The sequence below is a fragment of the Panthera leo genome, chromosome C2 (genome assembly GCF_018350215.1).
Source record: "Panthera leo isolate Ple1 chromosome C2, P.leo_Ple1_pat1.1, whole genome shotgun sequence".
Taxonomy (NCBI): Eukaryota; Metazoa; Chordata; class Mammalia; order Carnivora; family Felidae; genus Panthera; species Panthera leo.
In genome coordinates, this window is record NC_056687.1 from 133,167,519 (window position 1) to 133,185,154 (window position 17,636).

Genomic DNA, 17,636 nt, shown 5'->3' on the forward strand with positions numbered 1-17,636 from the left:
TTTTCCCCCTTCCAAAAACCTCTTTCCACAGGCAAACCAACTGGGCCGAAGAATGAACAGAACCCTCCACGGCAGAGTCCCAGTCCTTCCCATGAGGCCAGACTTGGCCTCCCTTCTCGTGGTGCCTGACTCTCTGGAATGTCCCATTGAGCTGGATGGCAGTGGCAGCAGGGCCATCAAAGTCACTTAGGCCCCCACTTAAGTCACCTGATCACCCCCAGAACTCCCCGTTCCTTCCAGACCTGCTGTGACAGATGCAAAGACTGACTGCCATGTGCACAAGCCTCCTACAAGCCTCTGCAGCTTTTCCTGGTCACGAGGCCTCATCTGGGCCAACAATGGACTTTCACCCTATTGGCAATCATAGGAGAGTAACGTTTCCTTTGGGAATCCCGCTGCTTGAAAGACACATGGAGGATGTCGGGGTGGAGTGTCAGGGTGTTGGTTACTTACTTTTCGTAAAAAGCATTTCATTTCACAAGGAACAAGCTGTGATTCAGCTCACAGCAATCCTGTGGCCAGCGACTCTCACCCTTGGTTGCACCATGGACTCCACAGTGGGGTTGCAAACCCGGTACCCAGGCCACTCCCTGGAGCAGCCACTCCAGTCTCGAGTGGGACCCAGGTATCAGGAATTTTTAAAGCTCCCCCAGTCAGTATGAGAACTGCCTCAGGTAGACTAATATTTTGCCGGATGTCAGCACGAGCGTGGAAAAGCCGGAAAAGACAAGACATTCAGGAATTACTTGTTAGCCTGGCGCTAGGGTCAAACCCCCTGAGGAATTCAAATTAGCTACAGTCACTTTCAATTGTTTTCCCATAACACATGCAGCCAACATACATGTCATTTAATTATTGAAAAACGTACCTACTGCTGAGTGATACAGGCATCCACCTGAAGGGGTGCATGCTGGGACCAAACGCCTTCCAAAGTTGTGAGAGATGGGCATTGTTTTTGTCCCAGGCTCTGCGAACTACTGCATTTTTAAAAAGCCGTGACCCTCGAAGATATAAGCCAAGAGATAATTTTTAATATCAATGCTGTATAGATGTTCTTGGGTATAACTGCGGAAAATGTCATTTTTAAACTGTTGCCTTCTCTTTGAACAGAGCCTTCAACCTTTTTAGGGAAGCTCTGGGCCTCGGTGGTGGAAGTTTGTTCAAAAACCAAGAGGAAAACAACTGGGGCACCTGGGTGGCTCAGCTGGTTAAGCGTCCGACTCTTGGTTTCAGCTCAGGTCACAACCTCACAGTTTCGTGGGTTCGAGTCCTGTGTCGGGCTCTGAGCTGGTGGTGCGGAGCCTGCTTGGGATTCCCTCTCTCTCCCTCTCTCTCTCTGCCCCTCCCCAACTCACGCTGTCTCTGTCTCTGTGAAAATAAATAAACTTTATAAAAAAAGAGGAAAACAACTGTACAATGTGGCTGTACAGGGTTTTCAATTCTGCCCTACAAAATATAGTGTAAACGTGTATTTCAGCAAACTTGCAAACAGAGAAGAGACTTGCTTCATGAAATAATTTACTTAAAAGTCTGGAAACATGCATAGAAGCCGAGGTAGGGCTTTTTGTTTGTTTTAAAAGTTGTTTCCACCACCCCGGGCAATAGGGAGTGGCTGTGCCCTGCCTCACCTGGTGACACCTGAATCCCACTTTCCATCTTCTTTCTACAAATGACAGGAAAGCACAGCGTGTTTAGCTGGCTCTGCTGTTTTCTACAGGAGCTTCATTTTCTTCTCCAAAATCATCATGCTGCCAGGAGTCAGAAACTTACATAAAGAATGAATGGGGACTGTGGAGTCGAGTCCTTTGGACATGAGGCTAGACAGGCTTTTCACTGTGACACAATATTCAATGCTCACAATGCACTAAACTCATAGATGATTTATTGCTTTAAGTAACTAAACAAGAAAGAGAAGAGAAAGGCTGTTGTTTGGGTCAAGACAATCGGCATTCTCTCTCCACGGTTCACCAGTTGCAACTACTTAAAGCCTTAACAATACTTTCTGCACAATATAAACACGTGATAGCATACATGGAAACAACTTGGCCAATGATACACTGATTAAAATAGCACATAACAAGAGCTCCCAACCAGTCGGGTTGCCCTGAAATGAAAGAAGGAACGTGTGTTCAGATAATGTGCTGAGTACAAATTCTTTAAAAAATTTTTTGGCATTGATACTAATACAGAATACCTTCTTGGAAACTCTGCAAGAGCAGGTGTACACACAGAATTACCTCTTCATTTTCAAATTACCAGTATCTATGGGAATACTTCGAGAAAAGCCAGGAGGTGGGGCACCTCCCCTCCCTACTGTCATTTTCCTTGTCAAAGCAGCAGGGCGTGTGGGGCTTAGATGGAGGAGGGCACCTGATGGGCTCCGGGGGTTGTTACATCACCAAAGAGCCGCAGAGAGCAGCAGCGGATGTAAAATGCACCCCGGCAGGGTGTGGGAATGAACAGTCTTGGTTTGTAGCCAGGGAGGTCCATGGATGGACCTGACTCGAATGCTCCCTGGGGAACCTGGCAGTGGTGGGGGGGGGGGGTGGACACAGGCACTGGATGGGCCACTCCTTCCCATGGGACTGGGAAACAGATGAAGAAATAACCTGACCTCTTGCATTCTAACACTGGGGCATTACGACACATTTCTAATGGATGTGCAGAGACCAAAACTGTCAGGGACCCGGCCCTCAGAGGGCCCGGTGAGCTCACGAGAAGAGGTCAAGCCAAGCCAAAGGGTAACACGTGACACTGGGGCAAACCAGCCCCCCACCCAGATGGCGGCACGGTGCCTCCGCTTTGCCAGCGCATCAGGCGTGCAACACCAACCGCTCAGGACTCAGTTGTCCCCCACTGTCTCGGGCTCTGCGGCCACTTCCTGGGCGCCTCCCTCCCTGGCATCCTCTCTGGGATGGGACTGCTCAGCGCAGCCCCCTTCCGGGGCCCCGTAATGACCCGCAGGACCGTTTTGCACAGCCCCACCCTCCACACAGAGCTTTCCTTCTGTGATCTCCTGGGCGGGGACCTTCAGCTCCTCGGACGCCTCGTCCTCCTGATGCAGGCCCGGCAAACAGTTTCCCACGTCTCCGGCTTTGGAAAACTGGTCTTCTAAATTCTTCTCATTTTCTTCTGCTTGTCGCTTGTCTCTGGCGCTGAGTTTGCCTTTGGACTTCCTCATCTGCCTGTTGTGCATGTCTTCTCGGGAGAATCGCCACTGGAACTAGAAAGCAGAGAGGATGGGGATAAATCAATGTTGTCTCTGTGAACCCAGCGCTTCACCCGACCATCTGCTTGCGTGCGCAAGCTCTTGTCTGAGCAAGACACGATTCCCAGCACTCCTGGAGCAGAGTGTTACCAGCAGCAAACTTGAATCATGGTCCACACACATCACACCCACCATAAGAGCCTGTTTGATGCCCTCCATGCAGTGTATTTCATTTACTTATTTTCAAATGTTTATTTATTTGCTTATTTTTGACAGAGAGAGTCAGAGAGAGCAAGCATGTACACAGGGAGGGGCAAAAAGAGGGAGGCACAGAGAGTCCAAGCAGGCTCTGTGTGCTGTCAGCACAGAGCCTGATGAGGGGCTTGAACCCATGAACTGTGAGAGCATGACCTGAGCCAAGATCAAGAGTCAGACCCTTAACCGACTGAGCCACCCAGGCGCCCCCATGCACTGTATGTTAGTTGTGGATTTCAGGGGACTCTGGGGATGAGGGGGTATGTCTTTCAGTTGGCTCTGGGAGAGGAGGTCCTGAAATCCTATTATTTGGAGAAGCAGAATGGGAGAAGACACAGGGGCCTGCCCCTCCTATGAGCCACGGTGCTGGCTACTTGCTTCCCTTCTGAGCAGGCTGTGGGCTACCAAGCACTGGGCCCACACTCTCACCAGATCTCCCAGATTAGAAGGGCACAGAATATGGGGCCAGCCCTGTGCCGTGTGCCCCACCCTCCTGTCCCAACTCAGAACTCCAAAAGGCCATCCCAGTTCCAGGGCTCCCCCGGGGGCTGGCTAATAAAGCCACTGCTGTGACTGCATCGTAGCCCGTCTTTCCCCCTGCCCACTCCTGTGCCCTCCTTTCCCCACAGGTGTTCCCCGGGGCACCCCCCCTTAAAAATTCCTCCACCCAAATCTATCAAAGGCTGCTTCCTGGGGAGCCTGACCTGCAGCAAAGCATTTCCCCATGTGGCAGGGAAGTCAACAGAGGCTTAGAGAGGACAAGGTCGCACAGTCAGTAATAGAGCTGGACAAGAACGGGTCATGTGGAAGATGTGGCGTGAGACTTCCTGAAGAGTCTCTTCGCCATTCAGCAGCCCGATTTCTCACTCAGTGGCCCAGCGTTCTCATCTATACAATGGGACAGTAACTCTAACCTAAGTCAATGTCAGGCAACTGGGTTTTCTGTAAAAACAACGTTGGCGACTTTTTCTGGGAAAGTCAGATAATAAATATTCTAGGCTCCGCAGGCCATATGGTCTCTGTTGTAACCATTTGGCTCCACTGCTGTATCGTAAAAGCAGTCATAGCTAATATGTCACGAATGTGCGCGACTGTATTCCAATAAAACTTTATCTACAAAAACAGGCGGTGGGCCACATTTGGCCCAGGAGACAAGCCCCCATTTGTCAAGCCCTGTCTTAAAGGGTATTGATGTGGATTCAATCTGTGTGATGCGTCTTAGCACCACGACAATCCATGTAAATCTTAGCACACACCTGGGATATAATATACCAGATACGCTGCTGCCATGACTGACGCTAGAAGTCAATTCCATCAGGTCAAGGCTGCCAGCGGTCTTATTTATACCTGTATCCCTGGAATACAGCATAGAGTCGGCACTCAAAACCTACTTGTGGGGTGAATGGATGGAAGGACGACAGAGCCCACAAGCCGAGCTACTCCTATAATTCCAGAGTCAAAACCTCGCTTGGGTGTAGTGAGGAGGCACTGGTGCATCTAGACATTATTTCTGGTCGCTTTCCAGAGAGAGAAACTAATTTAAGGAAGGAAAGAGGGAAAATTTTCAAAGTCCCGCTGAGCCTGCTGACTACACGAACTGCCCCAGAGGAAGCCAGTTTGAGAGACTGTGTGCTGGGAATAAATCTGGGCAAATGAGCTTGAGCAGACAGGAAAATACGAAGGGTGTGGAAGAGAATACTTGGGTCACTGTGGTTACAAAAGAGGGATGTGTTCTGTGCGCGAACAGCCCAGCAGAGACTGTGGCCTTCTTCCACACCCCAAACATACGGGGTGCTCTCAGTCTTCCTGAGTAAAGATCCCTGTGACCTCTGCCATCCTGAGGGGTACCTATGCCCAGCATGGCCCCCACCTCAGGGAGGGGCAGTCCACTCAGTGGGGCCTGGGTCCCCAGTGCTCACAGAGTCAGATGCCAGAGACCTGTGCGTGGTAAACACTTAGGAGGGTGACAGTCACAAAATCTTGAGCAGGTACCAAGCCCGGTTGTGAAAGACACAAAGGATGCGAGAGAAGCCCCCAAAGGAGCGAGAGCTGGGCAGGTGAGGCCAGAGTCAGGACCCCCAGGGACAGAGTGGTCTCGCCAGGAAGAAGAGCATCATGGGACTAATCTGGGGCAGGCACAGCTCTGTGACAACGGTACCATAGGGTGAGTTTTAGTTTAAGTTCCCACGATGGTCACTGCCTTCTATTTCAGTGGCACCACATAGTGTCACCTAATAGGGAGTTGAGGGTTAGGCACTCTGTGACTGAGAGAAAAGTAAAGGAGTTTCACTGCTGACTCCTTGCTAGGCTGGAAGGGGAGCCCAGGAATGCAGCTGCACCATCAGTGGAAAACGATTTCTTAAGGCTTCGCCACGTTGTAAACAACCTAGTGCTTTGCTAGGAGAAACCAAACATGTGCTACAGGAATTTTTTTTCTTTTTTTTTGTTTTTAATCTGCCACCTTTGTGCAGTTTTCAGTGGTGGAGCCCTATTTCCTCAAAATATCCGCCTACTCGCGGGGTTCTGAGATTGAACACATCATGGGGGTTCTTGGATTTAAGAGTTTGGACAACACTGGTAAATGTGAGTATTTCATCAAAGTAGAGAAAACAGAAAGAAGTACCTGTTGAGGTTAGGCTTTAACATCCATCCTGTCCTCCTCGGCCCTGCCTGCCCCCCAGAGTCCTCAGATGAGTTCACCTATGGTGTTGGATGCGTTTCCCCGGACACTCCTGTTTGGGGGTTCTCTCATATTACACCTGACAGACTGACAGACTTCCCTCTGGGATGGTTTGAGCTTCCTGCACCCAAGCCATGAACTCCCGCAACGGAGTCCTTTTGCAGGCGGGGTGACGCCTCGGACCCCTGCCCCAGTGGTGCCCACTTGGGCAGAGACTGCCACGCAGACATCTCAAACCTCATACCCACCAGGGCAGGATGCTGACTCTGGACCTGAGGACCACTGATGCCGCCCCCAACGGCAACCTCCGAGGCTCGTGGGCACGGCACGATCGTGGTTCATAACTGCTGCCTTGTCACAGGCTGCTGCTGCTACGTTTTATTTCCAATCAAAACAGAAGAGCCTTTTTAAAAAATCAATGTCCCCAAATTATTATCTGCATTTTGCATGTTTTTTTAAAATTTTTTTTTTAACATTTACTTTATTTTTTTGAGACAGAGAGAGACAGAGCATGAACGGGGGAGGGTCAGAGAGAGGGAGACACAGAATCCGAAACAGGCTCCAGGCTCTGAGCTGTCAGCACAGAGCCCGACGCGGGGCTCAAACTCACGGACCATGAGATCATGACCTGAGCCGAAGTCGGCCACTCAACCGACTGAGCCACCCAGGCGCCCCTGCATTTTGCATGTTTTTAGAAACAGGCCAGGTAAGCCTGCCTGTATACAGTACTTGGAGAGGAAGCCAGCTATCAGGCAAGTCGGAGGAAGCTTCCATCCACGCTATAGTGGATGCCAAGAGCCTCCTCTGCAGCTGAGCAGTGCACAACCCTGGATGATTCTACCTGTGCCACATTCTAGCCTCGACTCTTGTCTTCTAACGCAAACCCAGCTATTCTCTCAGCGCTGCTCTTGGTAACTAAACAGAACTTCCATGCCTCTTCTGGAAGTCCAGCCACATCTAGTTTCCTGTAGAAGATCACATTTTGTTGATTCGCTATAATCCGCCAGGAGAACACCGGCCGCTTTCGCCGGGAACCAGCTGGGGCTGCTGGCATTGAGCTGGCGAGAACTCTCCCAGCCGTTTTCTGTCCTTCTTGGTCATCACAGGGAAATCTGTCAAGCCAAATGCCTTCTAGGACTACACTGTTTTCTGTGTCCCCAGATGGGCTGTGGTGATGTCACTTGTTCCCCAAGCTCCTGGGGGGGGCACCCCTCTACATCTGTCACGGGTGCTGCAGACAAGTCCCGAGGAGGTCCTGACTCAACTTTTCCCTTGTCCTTCTGTCCTTTGTGGGGGCATTCTCATGAAGCGGGGAAGTAGCAGGGGCCAAAACTCAGGGTCTATATCATCTGAAAGCGAAACGTACCAAGCTGTGAAGGCAGACTGCTGCAGGGTACCTGTGGAGGAAAGTACAAGCACACACCGAGGTGCCTACCGCGTATCTCACGCGGTGGCAAGGTTCCCATTTCCCTGAATTTCCGAAGCACTCCTCTCACTAATCACTGTTAGCACTGTTGTATAGATGAGCACACAGAGGTTCAGAGAGGTTGAGCAACTTGCCCAAAGTCACACAGCTAGAAAAGAGCAGAGCTGGAATTCAAACGCAGGTGTCTCTGGCTCCATCCACACTACCCTTCCAGCTTCTCATTCTTGGCAGACGAGAGGCTTTAGGCTCTTGCTGTAGAGGTCAGGGAGGAGAAGAAACAAAGGGAGAGGATATGCACCTTTGGAATGGTTAGCCCGACACGTAAGGGCCTCAGCTTTCAGACAGTACAATGTTAAGATGCACCTGCTGGGTCAGGCACTTGACTCATTAGGCCGAGTGGTTAGCTAATGGAAGTCAGATTTAACTGCCATTAAAGACACTTTGTTTTGACTTACTTAAAAAAAGATCTACACTGAAGCCTCCCTGACAGGCCTATTTTTAAAAAAATCAATAATGATAAAAATTGAATGGCAGTCCACAGGTGAGCCAAGAAAGGACCCTAAACTACTCCCCTAAGACATCGGCCCTCAGACTTGAGCAGACGTCAGAATCATCTGGAGGGCTCCTGAAACCCATCACTCACCCCATCCAGCATGTGCAACCTGGAGAGAGGAGGGAAATTTTGCATTTTTTTCTAACTTGTTTTATTTTTTAAAATTTACATCCAAATTAGTTAGCATATAGTGAAGCAATGATTTCAGGAGTCGATTCCTTAATGCCCCTTACCCATTTAGCCCATCCCCCCTCCCACAATCCCTGCCATAACCCTCAGTTTGTTCCCATATTTATGAGTCTCTTCTGTTTTGTCCCCCTCCCTGTTTTTATATTATTTTTGTTTCCCTTCCCTTATGTTCATCTGTTTTGTCTCTTAAAGTCTTCATATGAGTGAAGTCATATGATATTTGTCTTTGACTAATTTCGCTTAGCATCATACCCTCCATTTCCATCTGCATTGTTGCAAATGGCAAGATTTCATTCTTTTTGATTGCTGAGTAACACTCCATTGTGTATATATACCACATCTTCTTTATCCATTCATCCCTCGATGGACATTTAGGCTCTTTCCATACTTTGGCTATTGTTGATTGTGCTGCTATAAACATGGGGGTGCATGTGTCCCTTCGAAACAGCACACCTGTATCCCGTGGATCGATGCCTAGTAGTGCAATTGCTGGGTCGTAGGGTAGTTCTGTTTTTAGTTTTTTGAGGAACCTCCATGCTGTTTTCCAGAGTGGCCGCACCAGCTTGCATTCCCAGGAAATTTTGCATTTTTAACAAACTCCCAGGTGAGGCTGATACTGCTAGTCCACGGGCCACAGTGTGAGAAGCACTGAGCTAAAGAGAAACACAGCCCCCAGCTCTGTCCCCCATGGAGGGGTTTCTTGTCTCCCTCCCATCTTCACCGGGCTCCCTTCCTAACCTGGGCTTCTCCTCCTCCTTTAAGCTGAGGATAATCTCGGGCTTTAACAAACAACTGTTGTTCCAGATCCCAAGGCTCAAAAAGGCCACCCGTGGGACAGCGACAGCTTTATGGGTTGCGGATCTGAGGGGAGGTGTGTAACATTCAGATGCTTAAAGGCAGGCGGCCCAGCCGGGAGGACGGATTCCTTATCTCGAGCAGTAGCGGGAGAGCCTCTGAACAAGTTAAGCAGGCTTCCCAAGCCAGCGTGTCTGTGGCACTCGCGCGTGCCGCCCGCTGGTGCCCATACCAAGAAGGATCCAATGAGCCGTCCGTGTCAGCGATAACTGCAGAAGAGAAAGAAATCCCTCACTTTATAGCAGTGTGTGTCCAGAGCTCCGAGCGGCAAGGGCTAATGGATTTAATTCGCACATTTTAAAAACTGTCCGTTATCTGCCTCCACTTCAAGGAGCGTTAGCTGGAAGGAAGACTTCTGGTGTGGCGGAAATCACCTATTACCTTGGAAGGAGTTTAACTGTTTGCTTTGAGAGCCACACTCACACACACACAAAGAGGCTTCTTCCAAATGCCGAAAAAGTCCTGATTGGAGAATTTCCTCCACTTTGCTGATTAAAAGAGGACTCAATATGCTGTGTCCTTGCTGTGCCAACCTTATGGTCCCTCTTCTTCGATTTCAACCCATACGTAATAAGAATGTCCTGGGCTCAGACGTTTCATTACTCATTTATTGGTTCAACAGATATCTGTAGAGTACCAACTAAAAGCCAAGTACTGGGCATGTAAAAGTCAGGAAAACAGGGCTTTGCTCCCATGGAGTTAATGTCTGACTCTATCAGCAGAGGATAAACTAATGATCACAAATAGTTCTAGACCAAAAGAAGAGTTCTGCAAGACAGGAATGTGGTTATTCCCAACGTATTACAAAGGAAGAGAGCATGTGAAGCAGAGGTAACCGTCCAAGCAAAGGCCCTGTGGCAGGAAGGGACACAGAAGAGCATGAAGGCCACAGTAGGTGGAATGCAGAAAATGGGGGTGATGGCACAAGAACTAAGAAGGGCCAGATCACACACAGTCCTGTGGCTATCGCACTGTAGATTTCCACCTTTATCTTAAGACACACAAAGCTTTAAGCAGTGGGGTGACATGATTCAGTATGCTTTTTTCTTTTCATTGATTGATTGATTGATTGATTAAGCGCGAGAGCAAGCAGGGGGTGGGCAGAGAGAGAGGGAGAGAGAGAATCTCAAGCAGGCTCTGTGCTGTCAATGTGGAGCCTGATGCAGAAGCTTGAGCTCAGGACTGTGAGAACGTGACCTGAGCCAAAATCAAGAGTCAGACACTCAAGTGACTGAGCCACCCAGGTGCCCTGCAATATTCTTTCTTAAGGATCACTTTGGCTCCTGATGGAGAATACAGTTGAAGGGGAGACCGGTTACCGAGGATTAGAGTTGTTGAGGTTTGTGATGGCAGAGAGAAGGGGAGGGATTCAAGTTTCTGTCTTGAGGATGGAGTGACCACGGCAACAAGGAGAGGAGGAGTCAAGGATGAGCCCTGGGTGGGTGGGTGCCTCTGGACAGTGGAGGTGCCCTTGTTCTAGACAGGGGGAGGGGGATAGCCAGATCACGAGTCGCTCTGAGATGCTGAGTAGTGACGGGGCACGTGGAGCTGGGTTTCGGGCAGAAGCGAGTCCTGAAAATGCAGGTGTAGGAGTCATCACCTCGGAGGTGGGGAGTCAGATTTTTCACTCTGGGGATGAGTGAGATTTTCTAAGGAAGAGATTAGGGAGTGAGAGAGAAATGGGGCTGGGTTTGAACCACCTAGCGGAAAACCAGGATGGTGTGGGGTCAGCGCCAAGAGAAAAGGTGCTTCAAGAGGCAGAAGGCAGCCAACAGCATCAGTCCTGCGAGGGCTCGACGGAGTTACTGCCATGAACGTGGGGGCACCCAGACCTCAGTGGGAGTAGCATGCCGACCTGAGTCAGCCGCGGGAAGACTGGCCAGGACGATGAAAGGGGGACAAGCCATCAGGCCGCAAGGTCCCCTCTCTGGGGCTCTGCCCGTGAGGCGACCTCTCCAGGTCACACAGAAAACAAGCGCTGGACGTGACCCAACCCTATGAACGGGCAGGAGATAAATAAGTCCTTCAAAAGAGAGAGCAGCCGCCCAGATGACTGCGGCTGATTGGGGCGCAAGTTTCTCCTGATCACGAACTAGATGACTCCATCCTCAGGACTTTCCTGACGGAAGCTGCTCCACTTGTTACAGCAGCTTTAAAACTCTACCTCTAAAATCTCCTGCTTGTCGCCCTCTGTGAGCCCCACAGCCTTTGTACCAAAATCAAACCACACGTCTCTCCTCTGGGATCCAGAAAATGCAGCACCACCTCCCTCTCTTAAGGGCAGAGCTGGCGTGTTTTGGTGTTTGATGGAGGCCTCGCCTGTGCTTTTGTTGGATGTCACTGTGAATGCACGCGGTCCCCAGGAGCCTGGGGCAAAGCTGCAGCTGACAGTGGTCCCGGGAAGATCCATCTTCCAGCCGGCGGCTGACTGCTCCTGGTGGTTAATGGTGGCTTCAGCGGTTGCCTTCTGGTCCTCGGCTGCCGTCACCTGTCACATTAGCATCTTGGAGCGGAGACAGAGACCTTCCTCTGCATTCTACACCATCTGGCTTCAGGTCGCCGTTTCCTTGGCGTTCCTCCCAGGACCCTCCCTCCCGCCCCCCGGGTTTGCTGGCTGGTGAGGGGCTGCTACAATCTGTCCGTTGCTTGTTGCTCCTGTCCAGGCTCCGTGTCCAAAGGACGCGAGGAACTAACAGGGGAGCACGGGACGGTGCCAAGCGTGAGGAGCGGGGCGGGTCCACCAGGCTCTGCCAGGCAGCGCTGCCTTGGCCAGCAAAGGTGGCTCAAGCTGGCTTCGGGTGACACCTGACTTGGGCTTTGACACACTGACTCGCTCATCTCTTCCTGAGTAAATGGTGAAACGCCCATGGGAGAATCACCCACCGGCTGGGGCTGGGAAGCATCAGAAGTGTCTGACACAGGGGAAAGACTTGGGTTTGACTTCTTCTGGAAACGTGGGAGAATTTCTGAGAGCAGCCACAGGCTCTCAGCACGGCTGTTTCCAGGCCGGTTCACGCGACATCCAGTGAGGGAGAAAGGCCCCTGGCCATCCCCTGGACAGCCTAGCCCGAGGGTCCACTGCCACAGACTGCGGCTGGTCTCTGTCCACACCAGCCGCTGCCACTAAGAGGCCCTCGGGTCGGGGCACGCCAAGAAGGAGCCCTGGCAGGGTCCCTCCGCCAAAATCACCAAACTTCTGATGTCCTGACGGATCCAATGGGCTGCGACCAGAGCTTGTAATGAGATTAAGATTCAGAGAAGCTGGGCATGAACTCAAGCCATCCTGCCCCCTGGTCAGATGGCAGCTGACTTCATGCCCCTATTTTTAGTTTACTGGGAATATCTGGCCTACGTGAGTGTCCAGCAGAACTGTTCCACCCCACTCTCCAGCCCGACCGCAGGACACGACCCTCCAGTGTCCCCATCTGTCTGGCTTTGGCAGCCTCGGGTGTGATTCAGTTTGCCGCAGGGCTCAGGCGTTCCTCTGAGAGCCCCTGGAAGTTGGAGCTGACTGCCTGCTCAACTGCTATAGAAAATTCACTTGAGGATGGAGCCCTGCTAAGGAAAACTGGGGAAGGCAATCAAGGTCACTTACCTTTGATTCCTTCTTCTTGATTTTCTGAGGTAGACACGGTCTCTGAAGAAAGACAATCTGCTTGGTGGATACATTCCCCTCCCTGTAACACATGCAGAGTGGAGAATGAGTTGTTACACCTGGTGGCGGTAGGGGGGGGGGGAACCCCAAGCCTCACAGATGTTTCTGTCCCTAACTTTGTCAAGGCTGGCCACCCGCAGAAAGGAAAGCTGCCACCAGACAGTGAGAGGTCAGGAATCAAGCAGCAGCCCCCTCCCAGGCCATCCCCGTCTTGCTTCCAGAGGGTTATGCTGGAGGCTCAACAAAAGCTTTGTGGGTGTCCCTGCCATACCAGCTTCGTTGCTGGAAACTCCCCTTCCTTCCCTCGATGTGGAATAACAGCTGGCATCTTGGCCAAATGATGATACACTGGCGTCTTTAGTGAATCTCAAGAGGTGGGAAGCCTCTTCCAAATCTGTCTTTGGTAATGAGCCATGGAGAGGTCAGATTGGCCCGGGATGGGTGGTGAGCTCTGCCCGCCGGCCAGCCTTTACCAAACAGCAGGCACAGAGCCTGGCTGAGCAGAGGGGAGGGCCGTGCGCCCGATTCACCCTCGCTGGCAGCCCTCGCCAAGGCAGCCCTCGCCAAGGCAGCCCGGCTCCTGCAGGCGCAGGTGAGGGGCGCTCAGGAGGGCCGCTCTTGTTTAAGGCGCAGTGAGTGCGCGTTCCTCTCGGACCCCACAGAGCTGCCTTCAAAGATGGCAGACGTGTTTGTGAAGGTCACTGTTCTCAGCCCTGCCTCCTTCTTCTGATCACTTTCTTAAATCTCTCTTTGCAAGTGTCTTCTCTGCTGAGGCAAGCGTCACTGCGTGGAATGTCAGAGGGGAAGGTGGGAGGAAACGAACGTATTTTGTGCTGGGGCTGGGCTGGGTGGTTTCACACACCATGGCTCGTTTAAGCCTCACCACAGAGCTCCAAGGAGTGGAAGCCCACCGCCTTCACAGTCAGGACACAGAAGCTCATTTAAGGAGCGGGCTTGGGATCACACAGCGAGGCTTCAAGCTCAAACCTGCCTGGTTCCATGTGCCCCCCACTCCACCGCGAGGTGGCATGTAGGGCACAGGGAAGTAGAGGACTGGGGTTGGGGTGGTGACTGAGCAGGTGTGAGATCTGAGATGGAGACAGAGACACCTGTCAGCACCCTCTGGGTTTAGAGAGCTGGGGCTTTGCGTGCAAGTCCATTCTCATCACGACTCTTGTCCTCTGGAATGGGTGGTGGGGTAGGCATTCTTCCCCCTTACGGACAAGGAAACTGATTCAGAGCAGCTCTGGGACTTGACCAAGACGGACAGTTACCAAGTGGCAGGCTCAGGACTCGGGTTCAAGTTTTCAGGCCACAAATGCAGGGTTCTTTCCACCCCTCTGCATCTCCCCATACCCACAGGAGTCTTGGCCATGAGGCAGCATGGAGGCTCCCAAAGGCCCAGGGCCCAAAGATGCTGCAGACTAGCCCCCCGCAGCGTGCAGTGCCCCACTGTAGCCCAGTGTCAGGAGGGGGACATGATGAGAGCCCAGATGCGTTCAGGGAGGGACCCTGGAAGGCACTGATCATCACCATCATTCTCACCCTCAGTCTAGGCTCTGCGGCTGCACCGCCCTGCTGTCCCCCCAGATCGCCAGCCTTGCCTCACGCAGGCCATCACCCTGTGAACACGTAGCAGGACTCGGGGAAGGTGGGACAATGAGGGTCACGGGAGGGGGCATCCCTACAGGTCAGCAAAGGGGCTGCCTGGCCTAGGAGAAGTGCCTGACTATGCAGACTGAGGTGCTAGTTAGTCCCAGGTTCTGCCACTTACTGTCTGTGTGACCTCAGGTATGTGACAGAGCCTCCCTGAGCCTCAGTTTCTTCATCTGCAAAATGGGAATCCTATCTATGCTTATAATCCCACAGGATAGTTAGGAGGATTAGTTTAGATACACCCAAAATACAGATGGAAGGCCTTTCAGGGTTAGTAACACCAGGACCAGCCCGTGAGCTGAGGGGACGGTGGGCTGAGCTCAGGTGGACAAGTGTCCCTAAATGTGAAACTGTAAGAAGTGCCTCAAGCAAGGGGCAAGACTGCAGGTCTTTACCTCCTCTTTGTGGGACTACTGACCAGGGCCCAGGGCTGTGATCTTGGCTGAGTCCCTTCAACTTCCCTGGCCATGTTGCCTCAGCTTAATAAAAGGATTCCACCTTCTAGGAGTTTTCTGAGGACTAAATGAAATTTTACACGCAAGGCACCTATCCAGGCCAGCACAGGGCACACAGTAGGGGCTCAATTTCTTTTGCACCTCAAAGCCCTGGGGCCCCTCAACCTGGGGGCTCATCTTTGACATGCCTGGCAGTAATGATTCACTGGCCAAGGCTCCCCGTGTGGGAAGAGGGGTGCAGGGGAGTGCTCTGTGGGGGTGGTGGTTAAGAATCTGAAATCCTGGTTCTGTCACTTCCTAGCCAGAGAATCGGAGTGACTCCACTAGCCTCACAGACTTGTCACAGGATTAGATAAGTTATGTGCATGAAGCACTTACTGGGAACAGTGTGCAGCACAGAGGAAGTGTTGAATAATGATAAGAAGAAGAACAACGATGACTATTATTGTTACCTGGTTGTCTTGACAACGGGAGTAGGTAGCACACAGGTGAGCTGCCAGCCATAGGCCGCCAGGGAGTTCAGCAGGGGCACGTAGTCTGTCTGCACCTCGACACCCTGGGGGAGAAAGGCCACTGTGAGGGCTGCGGTTGCACCATGTCAACACCTGAGTGACTGAGGGGGTGCTGTTCAGTAAAGAGGTGGGGGGCGTCCTGCAGCCTGGAGGCCCGGCTCCAACGACGCTTAAAGATTTCAGAGCCAAACTGCCAGCATGGGATTTCTTGCTGGGCCGCAACTCAGTCTGTGCAGTCGGCAAGGAATTGGAGCCAAAGGATTAATGCATTCATTTGGGTTTATTCTTGTCTGGACAACTAGCCTCCTGTGAGTTTCACTGGAGAAGTGCAATCACCTTGCCTCAAAGCCATACTCATGACACCACACACTGGTGATTTCGGAGTGTGTCATGGGGCATTAGACGGCATTTCATAAGTGATCATGTCGTTAGCATCATCCAGTCATGGCAGCAACAACACACACACACACACACACACACACACACGTGTGCTCACGCACACACCTGCACACAGGGAGCTTCACCTGTTATACATCCTGCCATAAAGGGATAAATGAGTGCTGCCTGTGTTTTCTGCGTGTGTCTGAGGGGGCTAACTTGCCTTTCAATTTAAAAACTCAGTCCTGCCACCACAGGGTGGGGGGTGCCCTAACTAGAGGCCACTGCCTTGGGTTCCTCATGCTCTCTCAAGGCAGCAGGCCTGATGCCTTACTCCTGGCTCCTCGCTGACACTGGAAGGTCAGCCCCCACCCTGCCCTGTGTGTACAATGGATTCCCAATCCCTGTTAGACTGGCTTCTTGTAGTTGGCCTCAGAACATCTCAAACCTGTGTCCAGACTCTTTCCAACTGAGGCAGCCGTGTGGATGCATCCGGCTAGTATTTCAGAGTGGTGGGTACAGAGGTAAATGAAGGCACGGTCCCGCTGCTAGAGGTCACAGTTCACAGAGGCAACAGCACCCACATGCAAGTAATGGAAATACAGAATGGCCTACTGGCAGGGCCACGAGGCTTCGAAGGTCAGCAGAGAGGAAGGATACCAGCCATGGTCAAGGTGGGCTTCCTGGGGCCCAAGGGCCGGGCAGAGAGTTGACAGATGGAGTGGGGGAAGGGGCATTTGCGGGGAGAAAACTCCAGCATATACTACAGAAGGCCACACCGGGCCTAGAGCACCGAGGAAGGTGGGCTTCTCTTGAGGGAGGCACTGCTCAGAAGGGAACCATTGGTGGGAGTGGCTGTCCTGCTGGAGGCCTTTTGGAAATAGAACCACTCATCTGGCTGCTCTGGGCTAGGGGGCTGGAAGACAGATGAGCCCTACCTCTTCAAATGGCTTTTAATTTTTTTTTAATGTTGATTTATTTTTGAGAGAGAGCGAGCGTGCGTGAGAGTGCAGGTGCAAGTGGGGGAGGGGCAGAGAGAGAGGGAGACGCAGAATCCCAAGCAGGATCCAGGCTCCGAGCTGTCAGCACAGAGCCCGACGTGGGGCTTGAAGTCACAAACCGCAAGATCATGACCTGAACCGAAGTTGGGGTTCGCTTAACCGACTGAGACACTCAGGCGCCCCTCAAATGTCTTTTAAAACTCCTGTCACTGGGCACCCATCCCACCATGGCTACCAAGCCACCTGAACTCCTGGCAACGAATTTATCCTTTGGGAGCCTGTTTCCTCAACTGTAAAAAATAAGTCTTGGCCTCTGACAGTGGTTCTCAAAGTGCGGTCTCTGAGCCAGCAACATTGGGATCACCTGGGAACTTGTTAGAAATTTAGAGTCTTGCAGACCGCCCCCTCCCCGGAGACCCACCAGATCAGAAACCTGGGGGTGCGCCCTGGAATCTGTTTGAAGGAACCTTCTCAGTAGTTCTGATGTGGCAAGTCAGAGAGGTACTGCCCAGAGAATCAATTAGTTCTCTTCTGATGACAGTGAAGAGACTGCAATTCTATGGCTGAATTCCATCAGTTGTTACCTCCGAGCTAACGTTCCCCATCCTTCTCCTCTTGAGAAGGGTAAGTAGAGGGTTCTGAAAGGACCAGACCTGTAAGGGATTTGGGGCGAGGAAGGGGAGAGAGCAGGGGAGAAGGGGAGTGGAAGGATGGGAGGCTAAGGAAGGGGAAGAAAGGAAGGGCCTTAAAGGAGGGGGAGCAGGAAGGGAAGGATGGAAGGGAGGAAAGGAGAGAGGAGCACAGGTATAATCA

General features: G+C 51.8%; 1 protein-coding gene across 4 annotated transcripts in view; it reads right to left on the reverse strand.

The window, feature by feature from the left end:
- Nucleotides 1-1,865: 1,865 nt before the first annotated feature.
- The window catches only part of RFTN1 (raftlin, lipid raft linker 1), a 208,313-nt gene continuing 192,542 nt past the window's right edge, over nucleotides 1,866-17,636 (reverse strand). For all 4 annotated transcript variants that reach the window (XM_042903436.1, XM_042903434.1, XM_042903433.1 and 1 more), the window contains 3 exons: nucleotides 15,385-15,488; nucleotides 12,762-12,843; nucleotides 1,866-3,223 (listed from right to left, as the gene is read on the reverse strand). In XM_042903436.1, the coding sequence (XP_042759370.1) occupies nucleotides 2,843-3,223; nucleotides 12,762-12,843; nucleotides 15,385-15,488 (567 nt within the window). In that variant the 3' untranslated portion in view covers nucleotides 1,866-2,842. The remainder of the gene's footprint in view (nucleotides 3,224-12,761; nucleotides 12,844-15,384; nucleotides 15,489-17,636) is intronic.